Consider the following 16700-nt stretch of genomic DNA (forward strand, 5'->3'; position numbering starts at 1 on the left):
AATTAATCAATTATAATATTTCTATAAATTTTAATAGAATATAATATATTCTTCTCGGTTTTATTGATTGCAAAGACCATAAGTCTGCCTTTCTCCCAGTCAATGTTAAACAAAAAATAACTTGTGAAGTTATGTCTTATTATAATTAAATTTACTTTATGTCACAACTGGACAAATTAGCTCAAAATGCCCAAAAACAAACTATTTAATTAGTTATTTATGATATTATAATGATCATTAACTATAATAATAGAATTCAATACTGTAATCGTTTATACCCTTCTCTGTCTTACTGATTGTTGTGCCACAAGTCTATCTTTCTTTGAGACTTGCCCACTCGACACATGTTATCACGAAACAAACAACCTCAAATGTCAATAAAAAAAATCATATTTTTGCACCATTGTCTATTTATTTTAGCACTAATTAATGGGGAAACAATTAAAACAAGCTTTATGGGTCGTGACTGACCTTTGGCTGACATTCCAAGCAAATAGATACAGTACTTATGTTTATTATTACTGTTATTATTATTATTAATAAATTTCTACCACCCTGTACGGGCAATAAATGTTACTTGTAATGAGAATTTAATTACCCAGTAAAAATAACAATTATAAACGTATCATCCATTTTTCTCTAAGAGACCAAACGAAAACAAAACAAAGGTAAGGACACAAAGTCACGGTCTCATCAAATCCATATAATTTTTTTTAAAAGCTACACGTATTTCGCTCCTATCGAAGCACATCAGGCCTAAAAAATACATTAAGATATTTTTCACAAAAAGAACGCTTATAAAACTCATTACCTAGACCTACACAGATCACATTACAACTAACAACAAAAGAAAAGCTAGGTTAAGTTAATAATTCTCACCATAGATAAAAATGTATGCTTAAAAAAATAAAAAAGTAAAATGTTACCAGTGGGGAACGATCCAGCAACCTTTAGATTCACAGGCGCGCCTCTAACCCATAGGCCACCAAGTAACATGATCAAACATGGGGAACAATCCGAACTATACTATTAAGTATGAATATAAGTAAATAATCTGAACAATAAAAACTAAAAATATCTAAAATCGAAAAAGAAAAGACTTTTTAAGAGAGGTTGTTATAAATGAGGTGAGGTTCAAACGTGAAAATATCGTTCACACACACAAAGACAGGGCTCTTCTTAGCTTTAGTTATTTCCATTTTTTCTAACAAGTCCAGTTTTTTGTCTTTTGAGCACTCATGAAAAATATCCGCTCCCTGAGTTAAAGAAAAACCATGTGAGGAGGCCAATAAATGATTTGCAAACGCGGATTTAGTTTCGATCATGTCATTATCCCTATATCTGTCCACCAAACTTGTATGTTCCTTTATTCTGGTGGAAATTTTTCTTCCCGATTGCCCTATGTAAATGGCATTACAGTCATTACATCTTAATGAATATACCCCTGATTTTAAAAAGAAGAAGAATAACAATTATTAGCATTAAGGGACCAGTTATTCCATATGAACAAGGGACTCGTACCCCATATCCAACAATTATTTTTAGGTACAACGATATTACTTAAAATGCAACCCGATTTTAAACCCAGTAGTATTGAGAAGCATTAAGTACCAAGGGGTTATTAACCGAATATATTTACCAGTAAATCTTATATTTTATTAAACGTCGAGCAAGGTTATAAAAGATACATTATGAATGAATACTTGGAAAAATTAAAGGGGAGAAATACCATAAAACGAATAATTTAATTAATTAATTAATATACCTCAAGAGGCAGAACGTTACAGTTATTAAAATTATTAGGTTTTATTTTTGTTTTGTAAGTAACTGCCAGGGCATTTATATGCAACAATAGTGTACAGCACAACTGAACATGTAAAAATTATTTATAAAAATCAGTGTTTGTTAAGAACAGCCCAAGAATTTAATTAGGATCGCAACGAAAGAAAGGAATAATGCAAGAATACTGAACGAAGTAACGTAAATTAAAGAACTCGGATAGTTTTCAATAAATAAAAAAAGAACTTGTTGACTGAACTTTTAACATTTTTTATGCTTATACTTTAAAGGAGCCTCTTTATCTCAGATAGTTTAGTACAGAATGAATTTGTAGACAGTATTATTTTCCAATCACATTGACATAATTGTTACTAGGGCAACTGGTATGCATGGGTTTATAAAAAATGTACATCTGATTTTACGAGTATTTTTGCTATTAGATTACTGTAATGTATTTTAGTAAGAATATTGCTTGAATACTGTTCATCAGTCTGAAGCCCTTACTATGCTTGTCATATACACAGATTGGAACGGGACAAGGGTGATTTCTTAAATATTTAGCCTACATGTCAAATATTCCTCCAGTCGATGAATATACCTATGATTTTCAACATCTGCAAAGGTATGATTTCATACAATTTAAGAAAAAACAGGCAAATCTGATATATTTTACAAACTAATTAATTATATTGTTGACTGCCCTAAGCTTGCTCTGTAAATATATTTCATCAACTCTTTAAACGAAATAATGTTGAATTTAAATCATTTAGTGACGATTTAAAAAAAAATGTGATATGATTTTGAAGTCCGAATACTTCTTATTAGTTAAAAGTTTTCTTGTACCTTTCTTTGTATAACATTATTTGTTTTCTTAGGCTTAATTTTCTTCTCTCATTTACTTTAGATTTTTGAGGTTAAGATTTTATTGTAAAAATGTTTATACTGCAAATGGTAAATAATTAAAAAACTTGGTAAGTTTCCTAATACCAGTACAGGAACATTTGTAAATAAATTTGAAATTTTTAATTAATAAAAGGAATAAACTTACCGCATTTTCCTTTATAAGCAACAGAAATGGTTTGTTTGGTGTTGCACGAACCCTTCCGTAGTTCACACTCATTTGCGTAAGTGACTCCATCTGTTCCACAGACCGATCCATTATTTAGCTGTAGAGAAACAAATGTTTGTAACTATCATCTATGCAGTAGCCCGTAATATCAAGCCAGGACCGGAATATAAATATGAAATTTCAATAAATCCCTACGTGATCCAAATGTACATGGTTTAATTTAAATACGATTCTTTTTCATTAGTGTTATTTATCGCTCGGTCGTTACCGGAACCGGATATTACCGAGATATGAAGGCTTTTCCAAGAATGTTTTTTTTCGAAAATATTCCTAGTTAGACGTTTTAATTTATTTGTAACGTGAGCACCACTTGATCTTTATTTTAAAGTTCATTGTGCAAAGCTAAAGGGACTAAAGAAAAATAGGTTAATAAAACAGGTTTAGCTAAAAAAACACAATGGTTCTAGAGTACGCTATATGGCTGTTATTTTAAGTTAATGGCTGTCAAGGTGACTAAAAATATGCTCGGTAGATGGGAAATAGAGTCGAACTAGTGGAAATTAAAAGCGGCTAACATCAATAATAGAATTTATTTCACATCGCTTTCTTTTAGCTGCTAAATTGCTATTTGCAATTTTATTCGACGGACAAAATTTAAAGTGTAACTCAATTTCGGTTCAGTTTTTTCAATTTTTTTTTTGATCGTATAAAATTACTCGAGGGGAGCTTTATTAAATTGTTGTAATTACAGAAGCGCGTTTTATAATTGAATTAACAAAATGTGTAAGGATTTAAAAAATGGTGTGTTATTTTTAACAGAATAATAGAAGAAATCTTAGGGACTTTGACTATAAACACTTAAGTGTCCTCTCAGAAAGTATAACTCCAATTAGAACAAAGTAAACGTGACAATTGGGTCGTTAGAGAGCTTGATCAAATATCCTTTTTATATCTTAGACTCCTTTATTAACAAAAATCCAAACATTATCGGAGTTTTATTATTTTTTCCTCTGTTCTCACTCTCATATGCTTCCTATATTTTCTCAATAATATAATATTATGTAATTATCATCATTTTCCAGACGGATGTTGCTGAAGAGTTCTCAAAACTAACCTTAATTTTTCCCGTGATAATACCTGAAAACAATATAGCGTGATTTAAGGCCTTACCTTAATATCGTTGCACTTTTGTGAACATACACAGCGGCCGTCAGTAATTCCGTCGCTTTCGCAAACAGAGTAATAATCGCATTTTATGTTTTCACATCCGTCTAAAAATGAAAAGAAAATAATTCGGCATCGTTTAGCCATTTAGTTCGTACGCGAAATTTAGTAAATTAAATAAATATTAAATTCGTTGAAAAAGTTTAGGGGTAATTATCATAGTGAGCGACAACAAGTTGGTCTTATATGAGACAATAATAGCTTATTATAGCCTATTAAGAACCTAGAAATCTATTTGGACATTAAGTAAAAAAGTTTCATTTATTAAGTGAATTACCAAAATTTTATCCAAATTAAAAAAACTACATAAAAAATCCCTTTTTTATTTAAATAAATAAGCTAGAAAGAAATAAAGGTCAAACTTGAACAGAAAACAAATTGAATTGAGACGGAAAACCAATTATTAAAAAATTGACATTTGATCATAAAGAAAAATAAAAATTCCAAAGCCAGATCAAAATAAGATGCTCATCTTTAAAGGGTGTAAATCCTTAGGTTATTTTAAGAAGAAAAATTTAAATAAAGCTATGCCCTTAACCTCTTGACTTTTGAGCTACAGGGTATTTAAATCTTAAGAAAAAATCGATTCTTCATTATAATTTTAATACCTTCCTAGATATGTTTATAAAATTTAGTGCATACCCTATGAGAATAGCCACTTTTTGTCTTAATTTTTAAACTCGATTACTATATCTCAAATATTCGATTAAACTCTTCTAAAAGATCTCTGTTTTTCGTCCATATTATCCAATTTAATAACGCTGTTTTTATACAAAATATTTATATATAAAATTATATCAAATTTAAATAATCAGTATTATTACATTTATTGTTGCATATATATTTTCTGCAGAAAGATTGTTTTTCATCAAAACAACCTTTGACCCCCCACCCACCCCAAACATTTGCAAGTAAGAAATTCTTTTGAAAAATCACTGTTTTTGTATTAAATGCCTAATAATATACATATGTATAATAATAAAATTAAAATAAGCAAACTGTGTTATTAGATTGGATATTAACAACGAAACCACCATTCATGCGTATTATTTTGGAAAACAATGGTTTTTGAAAACAATTTCTTACTGGTAAGTTGTGTGGGATGGGTGGGAGGGTAGGGGTAGAGTTAATGAATAACGGTTTTATTCACAAAAAATAATTGCCTAAAAGAAAGTGCTTGTTAAGAAAAATATAGGTGATAAAAAATCTATACTACTTTTCTCACATAACCTTAAGGTTTTCGAGTAAAACGTGATAAAACCCTATTTTATTTCTCGAAATCAAGGCGCATCGTTATGAAAATTGCAGCAGTTGTACCATTTTTTATCGTAAATAAGTGGAAGTTTAGTTTTTTAAGATAAGTCAATTAGTTTTGAAAAAAAATATTTTTTTTTATTCTAGAAAATTTTTCATTATCTAGCTTTACGATACGAAAAATGCGATACTAGGTTCAAAAATAAAATACAATTATAAATATTTGTCATTTTATTTAGAATTGAAAAGTACTGACTGTTTTGTGAAAGACCAACATGAATGCAATTTGTCTGCAATACTCATAGGTGGAGATTGCATCAATGTCCAATGTCCAATTGGAACACTAGCTTATCAGAAAGCACTCAAGTAAGTAGTAGATCAAAAATCATTTTTAAATCGTCAAACATAATTGATATCGACATGGTCTATTAAAAAATGTGTGAGAAGCTATCTTTCAAAAATGAGGACGCAGCTTATGTCGGTTGCCAGTGACCTATTTATTTATCCTCGTTATATAGCTTTAAAACCTCTAAAAATCGATTAATTTATTCAACCTAGACACCTAGACGAAAAATTATTAAAGGTATTTTCACAAGTCAGCCATTTTAATAATTGTTTTATTACTAACGTATAGCTGTTTTCTCGTTTTTGATCAAACGCTGGCCTCACACACATATTTAATAGATTTGCGTTGAAAGGAGTTAAGATTGATGAAGTGTTTTTTGACTGTCATATGCTTCTCGAGTTTTAAATTAATAAAAAAAAAACAAACAGTAGCAATTTATGTGTCAAAGATAGCATGAACCACACAACTGACTGAATATGTTGCGCGCCAATACCGCGAGCGACGCTTTAACAAAAGTAATAAAAAAATTAAATCACATGCATAAATGTTTTTCTTATTTTTGTATATATATAAGTATGTCTAAAAAATATTTTTTTTTAATATAAAATACTGTAAGAATAAATTGACATCATAAAATCTTTTAAAGGAGACATAAAGTAATTTCTAAATTATTATTAATAAATACTATTCTCTAAACCTTAATAAGCCACCTTTGACAAAAAAAACTTTTACAATAAAAACTTTTAGGTACAAACCAAGACAAACGTATAGATGTGTACAATAGAAAATAAGCGTACGTAAGTCATTAGAAAACTTTCTCTGTCGACAGGTATAAACCACCCAATTTAGAGGTCTTGGGAGTTCTTACGATAATACAGCTGAACTCGGTCTATGAACAAACACGTTAATTGCATTTTACCGCAGAATAATTTTACATCAGATCTAACAAATGAAATAGTTTCGGCACTAACTTTACCAGGTATTGCTTAAGGATATTAACTGTAAGTTTGATCCTCAAACGCATCTTACTAATTGAATTGAAGTTTGATTTAATTAAATTTGCTTAGTTCATCTTAGATGGGTTTACTTTTAAAATTATTTTAAAGCTAAGTTTGCGTTTAATGTTCACACTTTATATCAGTTTTAACTAAATAAAAATATATTTTTTCTCAAGTAACATAATAAATAAACAAGGTAAGTAATTTTAGTAAGAAGGGTATTAATGCGCTTTAAAATATATTACATTACTTACGAATGGCCGCCCTAAAACTTCTCCCTTAATCAGTATTATGTTATATAGTTAATTAGGGTTCCGTGGTCAAGCAAAATAAAGCCCCTAATAGCGGGTAATAAAAAGTAGGAAATTTGTACGGTAATGGTTTACCTCCAACCAGGAACAACGCTAATTCTCTACTGTAGTAATAAAATTTATCATAGCCACTATAAAGACTTACTGCAGGGTCCGTTATATAAAAGAGTTATGTCCCTCCTGTGTTTGCAGGCTTCCAATCTAAGCTTGCACTCATTCCCATACGAGATTCCATCCGAACCGCACACAGGATCGAACTCAGAGGAGCACCTCGGACATTCACAATGGGCAAACCCGGACCTTTCCACACATTTTGCACCATACTGGCATTCATGTTTGGTACATGGTCCATTTTCGCCACATATTCCGGAATAAGCGAGTTCAATATTTGTTTGCGACAGACATGCGGCTCTTCTTAATTCGCATTCGGATGGAAAAGTGCGGCCATCTTTGGAGCATACTGGTCGCATTGCTTGCTCGCATTCAGGTGGGCACACGCATTCTGCTATTCCGAATTTATTTATTGAACATTCCTGGCCCACTGTACATTTTGCCATTGTACATGGATTTATACCTACAATATTTTTATTTTTTTATTTTAGAGCGGTTTGTATCGACTTTTTATAGTTAGTTTATTTGTACAATCGAGTGAAAGACATATACAAGGGCATGGCCACGGCTTTTGACCACGTCGGTGAAAATTGATTAGAGAAATTTAATGGAGTGGTTCAAATTTACGCCTCACTGTTGGGCGCCAAAAGTTACAACGTTTGAATATGGAAAATTGTGAAAGCATTGACAACAAAAGTGCGTGAATATAAAAGGTTGTACTGGTGGATTTAATTAAAAATAATTTAAAATAATATAAATCAATTCGTTGAGATGTAATAAAAAATTACTAATATCTGTAGTTTTATTTGACTAAAATTTTAATAGTGCACTTAATTTAGGCAAAGTTTTCTTACGTTGAAGTTTATTTCCATACAAGAGGAATTGGTAAATTTGCACAAGCGCACGATACAGTGTTTGTTTAAAAGCAAAATGAAAATGTCGAGATTTTCCGCTTTTTATTTCGAAGCTAATTCGATCTATAAAGCAGATTCTGATATAATGAAGCGCAATTCGAATTTAAATTCAATTTATAACAGTCTCGGAGATTTTTTTCTGTCCTCGCCATTTCTGGAGTTGCTACTTCGAAGTCCGATAATTGAGCATCACAAATTGACTGAAATGGAATTTGCAAAACTGATTTTGTTTGTAAACTCTTAGAAAACCTATTTTCTTGTTTGCTTTAATGTTAAGCCTAATTTTATTTCCGTTAGGGAAGACGAAAAGTATACTATTAAAAATAAAAATGTCGGACCTGAGCTGCATTTTCCCCTGTAAATAATATTAAGGGTTTTTCTAGTTCGGCAAGCCTCTTGTCGTAAAGTACACTCGTTCGAATAGGTTTTTCCATCCGAACCACAAACTGGGGTGAATTCCAAAGGGCAAGTATCACCGCATTGACAACCTGGATTTCGCTGAGAGTCGAGCATGCATATTTCGGGATCCGTACACTCGACTGTGGCACAGGGATCTGTAACAATTTAAAAATGTTTTTTTAGACCAGGAAACTCGGTTTAATATATACAGAATAAACTTGGAAAATGAAATGTAAGCAATACACATGTCAACAATGAATAATTTATAGATCGCATGTTGTCGTAAAAGTTACAAGGTGCTGCTTGCTAAGTGCTAGATTGCTTTTATGGTGTACAGACATTTTCGGTAATGGGTAAGTTCATTAGGGTTTCTTCCTATCAATATCACTAATATTTGTTTATTTATTTTTCAAAGATGTAGGCAGCATACATGACGAAAATAGCGTCCTGTCTGTGTGAAAGTTTCGGTTTTTAAAATACTAAAATTTTTAATTTATATATGTATCATATTTTTTTAACTTTTACATAATGTTTAGAGTTTTATAAATTAGAATGAGACGATGATATAGAAAAAAGTGGAAAAATCGAATTCTCATTTATTTATCTCTAACTGAGTCTAAAAATTAGAAGAGGATGGGAATAAAATAATATTTTCGGGTATAGTTAGACACACTACTGGAAAAAAAATACTTTTTCCAAGCGATCCAAACACTATTTAGAAAATCAAACGATGATATAGAAAATAGGTCGAAAATTCCATTCCAACATTTATATATCCTTATCTGAGTCTAAAAATTAGAAGAGTATGGAAACAAAATTATGTTTTTTGGGTATAATTAGACACACTACTGGAGAAAAATACTATTTCCAGGCGATCCAAATATCATTTTGAAAATCAAACGATGATATAGAAAACAGGTGTAAAAATCGAATTATTTGTATATCCCTATCTAAGTCTAAAAATTAGAAGGGGATGGGAATAAAATGATGTTTTTCGGGTATATTTCGACACATAACTGGAGAAAGATACTATTTTTAGGCGATCCAAACACTATTTAGAAAATGAAACGATGATATAGAAAATAGGTGCAAAAATCGAATTCTCATTTATATATCCCCATCTGAGTCTGAAAATTAGATAAGGATAAAATGATATTTTTTGGGTATAATTAGACACATTACGGAAAAAAAAACTATTTCCAGGCGATTTAAATACTATTTAGAACATGAAACGATGATATAGAAAAAGGTGGAAAACTCGAGTTCTCATTTATATATCCCTATCTGAGTCTAAGAATTAGAAGAGGATGGGAATAAAGTGAAATTTTTTGGGTAAAATTAGACACATTACTGGATAAAAACACTTTTTCCAGGCGATCCAAATACTATTTAGAAAATCAAACGATGATATAGAAAACAGGCGTAAAAATCGAAATATTTGCATATCCCTATCTAAGTCTAAAAATTAGAAGGAGATTGGAATAAAATGATGTTTTTCGGGTATAATTAGACACATTACTGGAGAAAGACACTATTTTTAGGGGATCTAAACACTATTTAGAAAATGAAACGATGATATAGAAAATAGGTGCAAAAATCGAATTCTCATTTATACACATTACTGAAGAAAAACACAATTATTAGGCGATCCAAACACTATTTAACTAACTGCGTTAGGCCGTGACTAATCGCAAAGTCCTATGCTTGGCCATCATCAGTCCTGCTAGAATACGTCAACCAGTTGACATTGCAATAACAATTTCTGCATTTGAATTGTATGCTTGCAGATCGTCGATTTTATTAACAAGGTCAGTGAAAAGCCTTGTGTAGTGTACATCGCTGGATATTCTATAGAGGAAGAGGAAATACTTTATGGGTCTTTCAGTTATTATTTTGAACCACATAACATTGTTCCACAGCTTCTTTCCGCTGGCAAGATATGCCTGCTTCTAATGAAGATGATGATTCCCAATTCGATTATGGAGGTTGTATCCAGGATATAACCTGGATCTGTTTGCTATAAATCGCAACTAAAGGTTTAAAAAAAAACACAAAAATACTTACCGCATTTTCCATTATATTTAACAGTAATGTTCGTGTTTGATTTGCAGGCAGCCCGGTCCAGTTCGCATTTATTTTTATAGTCGAGGCCGTCTGAGCCGCATACGGGATGAGATGAAACATGGTCGCCGTAAGTATGGCACTTTTCTGGACAAACACAGCTGGCATTTCTACCATCTGAACTTACGACGCAGCGAGTTCCAAAACCGCAGCTCTTTTCTCTGCATAAATCGTTCTCAACTGGAAAAGAAGGATTTACTTTAGAATTAATGTATCGGGTTTTGTTTGTTACTTTGTTATTTGGCGAAGTAAAACTTTTCAGTATACTAAGCTGGTAATTACGATTAAAATTTAACGAGATTGTTAAATAAGTTTTAAGTATTACAATAATTATTTAAATTCTTAGTCAAACTGAAATTATACCAATATTTTGGTTTTCTATTTTACTCTTTTTGAGTTTTATTTTATTCATTGTGTCTTTTTTTCTTCTTGTGAATCTCTTGTTTTTAGCAAACTTAACTTTATACAGTGTTAGTTTTAGTAACTTGTATTAAATTCAGAAGTTCATATACATTTTTTGCAAAAAAATTCTTGGAGCCTTCGAAAAGTAGTTTTAAGTTAAGCGAGATAATTAAAATATTTTTTTTTTATTTACCATAATTTAAATTTTTTTTTAACAAGTATTTGGAATATAGTCCTCTTATTATTTAATATTGTCCTAAACGTACTTAAAAATCATTTTGAACACTTTTAACGATTTATAATTATAACATCAAATTTATTAAGTATTTCTAAAGAGCATATCGACTTATACAAAACTGCAAAATTTCAGGTTTCTTATGACTTTTTATGACAAGATAATTAAAACGCCTTGTTTTCAAGAGAAGCAAAAATGTTCAAAAAACTCAAAATTTGTTGCTTTTATAAGTGTTCAAAATGTAGCCAATTTGCTATTTAATAAAGCCCTAAACGTACTTGAAATTCGTTTTAAATGTTTCTGAAAAAATTAATCTAAACTGATGCCTTATTCCGATTTTTAACTTCTCAATGTTTACGGGCTTGGACACATAAATTTTGAATGTCAATTGTCCCTATAGAAAAAAATCTAAAGGAGCTAGATCGGGAGATCTTGGTGGCCATTCAACAGATCATCTTCTACCAATTCTTCTATCTGGAAATATAGTACCCAGATAGTTATGCAAAATGGGGAGGCCCATTATCTTGTTAAAATCAGATGTTCCTATTTGGCATACAGAGCAGCTAGATTTGGAAGTAGTATTTATTCTTGAAAAACTGTAAATATCTTGCCCCATTTAGATTTTTTCAAACAAAATTGGGCCTATAACTTGCTGGCTTACAATTCGTGCCCAAACATTTACTTTCTCTGGATGCTGAGGTAGCCTTGCCTCTTACTCCTCTGGTCAGCATAAACGTTGACTCAGAAAAGGGAATATCCCACTTTTAACAGTATTATTCTGGAAATTGTTCGCAAAATATGATTCTTCTATCTGCATCTCCTTCAATAAATTCCTTGAAGATTTGTCAGTTTAAAGGGATGAAAATTCTGTGCCTTTAGAACCCTTACTACTGAAGACTGACTAACTTCAAGGTCGCGCGCTACTTGTCTAGTGGAAATGTTAAGATTTTCTAAAACAGATATTAACACATTAATTTTGGGATTTTGATTGAGCGCGAATTTACGAGTTATAGTTGTTTTTCTAACGTGGCCATTTTCCCGCAACTGATTTTTATATTTGCTTACAATACCTTGCGATATCGGTGGTAAATCAGGATACATGTGTCTAAATAGGTCCACAACCTCTTTTTGGAGTCTTGTTCTATCTGAGTATCCAATCATCATTAAGATTTCAATCTCTGTACTTTTCAAGTAAATAGGACATTGCGTTTAAATTAATAATAATAAATAAAGAGTATTATTCAGTGAAACCAAGTGATTTAAAATTTCGAGACGCTATAAGTCATAAAAAAACCTGAAATTGTGCAGTTTTGTATAAGTCGATATGCTTTTTAGAAATAAGCAATAAAATTAATTTAAAACGATTTTCAAGCACCGTTAGGATAATATTAAATAGTAAATGGACTACATTTTAAAGATTTGTTAAAAACGTTTTTAAGTAAAACAAATTTGATAATTTATATTAAATAAAAAAAATTATATTTTAATTATCTTAAAACACATGTATGTAAGAATATTTTTTTAAGATATTCTCGACATCAAATTAGTTTTTAATTTAGCGAATGAAATAAAAATATTTTATGGAATATAAGTAAAATTCTATGAGTAAAATGTAAAACAACATTTCCAAATGTATTAAAATATTTTTTATTTTTGTAACTGATTTTAATTTTCATTAAATTATTAGAAAAAAAATCGGCAAGACTTTTAAGAAACTGAAAATAATTTTAAAAAAATCCAAAATAAGGAAAACTCCGATGTGTCTTTGTCCAAAGGCTGTCATCATATTCACACTTCAGTTGAAATTTAATTTTGAACAAGAAAATATAAGTAATAACTAATAGAACTTTAACCACTACTTATGATTATTTAATGGTTAATTTTTATTTGTAAAAAACTGATACGTGTTCGTCAAAACAATAAAGAGAGCAAGCCGGCTAAAAGCCTTCTCCTTATTGCTCCGGAGTTTATTAACACGGCCATGTTTCAGTATGGCGGGCATGCGCAATACAAACACACGTGCTCTAAACACGTGGAGTAATAATTTTTACATCAACTAAGGGGTTGATGCTTACCTAATTTACCTTTAGGGAAAATGTAACAGCTTTGTGATGTATGAGGGGTTAGTAACAGAAAGAGCAAAAAATAGATAATTGACATTTTGGTTGGCACGATATTCCCTGAGGACAATAATAACAAAATATAATAAATAAGGAAAAGCTATTTATTATTTTTTAGAGCTATTAGCAGTGTGCGTGTGTGGAAATATGAGTTTTAAGGCAGGTGGAGAAATGAGATCTACTCGGTTAGAAAGAAGTAAACGACGTAAGGCAAGAAAAAAAAGTGTAAAGGGGAACGCGGACTTGATTAAGCTGAACGATACAAAAAAACCAAAAAACCAGACACATATATTTGTAAAAACCCGAGGGTAAGCGAAGTGGTGCGATCGATGAAGTTTTGGTGCGAACGCGCGAACAACTCACGAGTCTAAACGCCACTGAAGTGTACAGAAGGGCTTTTCCTAAACATAACTTGCACCACAGGTAGCGTGACTGCATATATGAAGACAATGGCGAGCAAGCGCCATATTGATTTTAAGTTTGCCATAACACCACAGATTAGTTTGTCGCAAAGGTGACACTGTTGTTTTTTTCTTCTCCTTTGTCCCCGGTTTTGATAAATTGCCACGAAGACCACCTGGCGTGCCTTGTCATCAGAACTTCCATTATAAGAAAGTGTACTACGTGTCTTTTTTTGAATTGTTTGTTTTATATAGTTTTAGCATTACACACCTTGTCAAGTTTGGTAACAAGTTTATGTGAAATGAATAACAAGTTACACAGGGTATCGCACCGAAAACTTTCCACCCCGAATTTCTTCGGGACTTAAAAATTAAAAAAACGCTCGCATCCGTCTATTTTTAATTTTAGCGGGACAAAAAATACCTTTAACATCAACCCCCTACGCGAAGGTGATAGCTAGCATTAAAATTTTACATGGGAACTGGGGTCGAATGGTACTTCAGGTCTTTTCCTGTGGTTTATAATGGCGAAGGTTTGCTGTTTACAGATTTTGTGAAATCATAGCTTATCACAATTTTTAAAAAAGGATTTTATTTTTATTTATCAGTTAAATACCCTTAAGAGTGAGCCGGTTCACAATTTGTAAAAGGCCCAGTCTATTATACAGTGAGTACGCGCCAGTTGAAACAAATTCATTTAAAATTCAGGGGTGTGTTCCAAAAAAAACGCTCGGACACGTCGATTTTTTTGATGATGAATTCATGTATACAGGCTGAACCAAAAATAAGCTACGACCATCAACTTCATTTTTTTAAATGAAAACACCTATTTTTTATTCCATTTTTGAATTTTGCATAGAATTTTAAGTATATTTTGTATACCATGTCTTATACTTAATACTAACATTATTAATAAATTTAACTGTTTGGGTCATTTGAGCATATTCAAACACGTTTTTTCATAGTTTTTTAATAGGTATATTTGATTGTTGATACCTTGTCACCATTTAATCGCATGGAAATAGTATGTATTACTTATTGGTGTATATACTTATTAACGTATTTAATCCGTAAATGTCAGTAAGTATCAAGTGCAGTTGTAAAGTTTAAAAGTATGGCACGTTTAACTAAAAAACAAAGAATAGCAGTTTTGATGATGGATATGGATATGGCGACAAGACTCGAACACAGGCCGAAGTTTGCGATCTGTTTAACAATAAGTACCCGGAGAGGCTTATTACATGTTCGGTAATAAGCAAAATGGAAAAAAAGTTTAGAGATTTTGGTCATGTTATAGAGACAAATATGACCTGGACCGTCCAACGGTTTCAGAAAACAGAAAATTAGATATTTTGCTCGATTTACAAGAAAATCCACAAAAATCAACTCGACAATTATTGAAAATAATCACATCCGCAAAATAGAGTTTTGCAAAATAATGAATAAATGTAATGTAAACCCACAATTTTTAAGTAAGATTGTTTTTTACGACGAGGCAAGTTTTTTTTTAATGTTGGTATAATTGATTTAAAGTAATAAAGTTTAATTATTTTTAAATTTATATTCTAGGTAACATATAATTTATTTGTGAACTTTATTAATGTGTTTTCACGAGGAATTTTAATTAATTTTTCGGTAAAGATTGACTTAAAAATGACTGAAAGTCGATTTATACTACTTTATTTATATGAATTTTTTACTAAATTTATTCTTATTTCCTATAGTCATAAAAACTAAATGGAGCTACATTTTTGCAATGGACTTCTAAGATTGATTCAAGATTTACATTTAATTTTTTGCAATGCTGTTGTCTATAAGTTTTTATTTATTTCCTTGTAAAATGGACAAAAAAATACAAATTGATAACTTAAGTGATTTTGCTACGAGCAGCTTAGATCTGAATGGTTTTTGCTTTGCAATAGAAGTTATGTTTTCTAGAAATAAATAAATTACTATTTATATGATGAAATTATAGGCTAATATTTATTTTGGGGGTGAAGCTAATTTTATTTAAAAAACAAAAATAATGAAAAAAGATTTAAATGTATTCATTATTGAGTGGCTAATGATGGCTGATGTTTGTTTTTATCGACAAAAACAAAGCCTTAAACCAGTTTTTGACAAACCGCGATTTTCCAGAGAGTTGCAAACTGGTTAGACTATTCGCCGACGGATGTGGAGGGACAAAATAAAAATTCTTTTATCATCCACATGTTGATGTTATGGCTTTCCACTAAGGCACCTACACATACTGAAGAGGTGATGCTATATTTTTCGGTGAGAGGTCATTCTTATATATCTGCGGATAGGGAAAATCTGCCGATAAAAAAATTGGGAAAGTGCTGGGACTTGTTGGTTTAGAAGGATCTTTCTGGTTCAAAATTTAAGAAAATCACTGGTATACAGGAAACAAAGAGAGTTTATTTGAAAAGGGTTCGTGACAAGTATTTGGCAAAATTAGAAATTTTCTACAGAACAGATATCAGAACTACTTGAAACGAGGTGCGAAATTAGAGAATTACCAACTTAAGCAAATTAAACTGCCGGCACCAAAAAATCTACACTGGAGTATAAAAAGTCACACATAATTTGCCAAAAAGTTAAACGTATGGGCAGGAATTGTAAGCCCCTGAATTGTGTCTCCCTATTTTACTGAAGGCGCATTTACCTCGCGAAAAATATTTAGAGTTGCTTTAAAATAAGATAGTACCTAGTTTAAATTGCACTTTATCTAAATGGTGAAAACCCGTTTATACCGGCAGATTCGATATGGTTCCAGCAGGATGGCGCCCCCCACACTTCACGAACAGTACGAGATTACCTTACCAACATTTTCCCAAATAGATGGATTGAAGATGGTTTGATAAACCTGATAGTTTAGAAGAATAAAAAATAGAATTAGACACGAAATACAACAAATCCGGCCTCAAACAATAAGTAAAGTATTACAAGAATTTGAATATCGACTTGCTTACTGTCAGGAAGATAATGGTCAAAAATTTGAACATTTATTTTA

General features: G+C 31.1%; 1 protein-coding gene across 5 annotated transcripts in view; it reads right to left on the reverse strand.

The window, feature by feature from the left end:
- Positions 1-16700, reverse strand: part of LOC126748430 (agrin-like) — a 434242-nt gene that overhangs the window by 109111 nt on the left and 308431 nt on the right. For 4 of the 5 annotated variants that reach the window (XM_050457677.1, XM_050457675.1, XM_050457676.1 and 1 more), the window contains exons 7-11: positions 10470-10706; positions 8345-8560; positions 7127-7555; positions 4019-4119; positions 2828-2945 (exon numbers count right to left, since the gene is read on the reverse strand). In XM_050457677.1, the coding sequence (XP_050313634.1) occupies positions 2828-2945; positions 4019-4119; positions 7127-7555; positions 8345-8560; positions 10470-10706 (1101 nt within the window). Of the gene's footprint in view, positions 1-2827; positions 2946-4018; positions 4120-7126; positions 7556-8344; positions 8561-10469; positions 10707-13238; positions 13641-16700 lie in introns of those variants that run through there. The other variant, XM_050457678.1, reaches the window with a different exon arrangement.

This window comes from Anthonomus grandis, chromosome 22 (assembly GCF_022605725.1).
Source record: "Anthonomus grandis grandis chromosome 22, icAntGran1.3, whole genome shotgun sequence".
Taxonomy (NCBI): domain Eukaryota; kingdom Metazoa; phylum Arthropoda; class Insecta; order Coleoptera; family Curculionidae; genus Anthonomus; species Anthonomus grandis.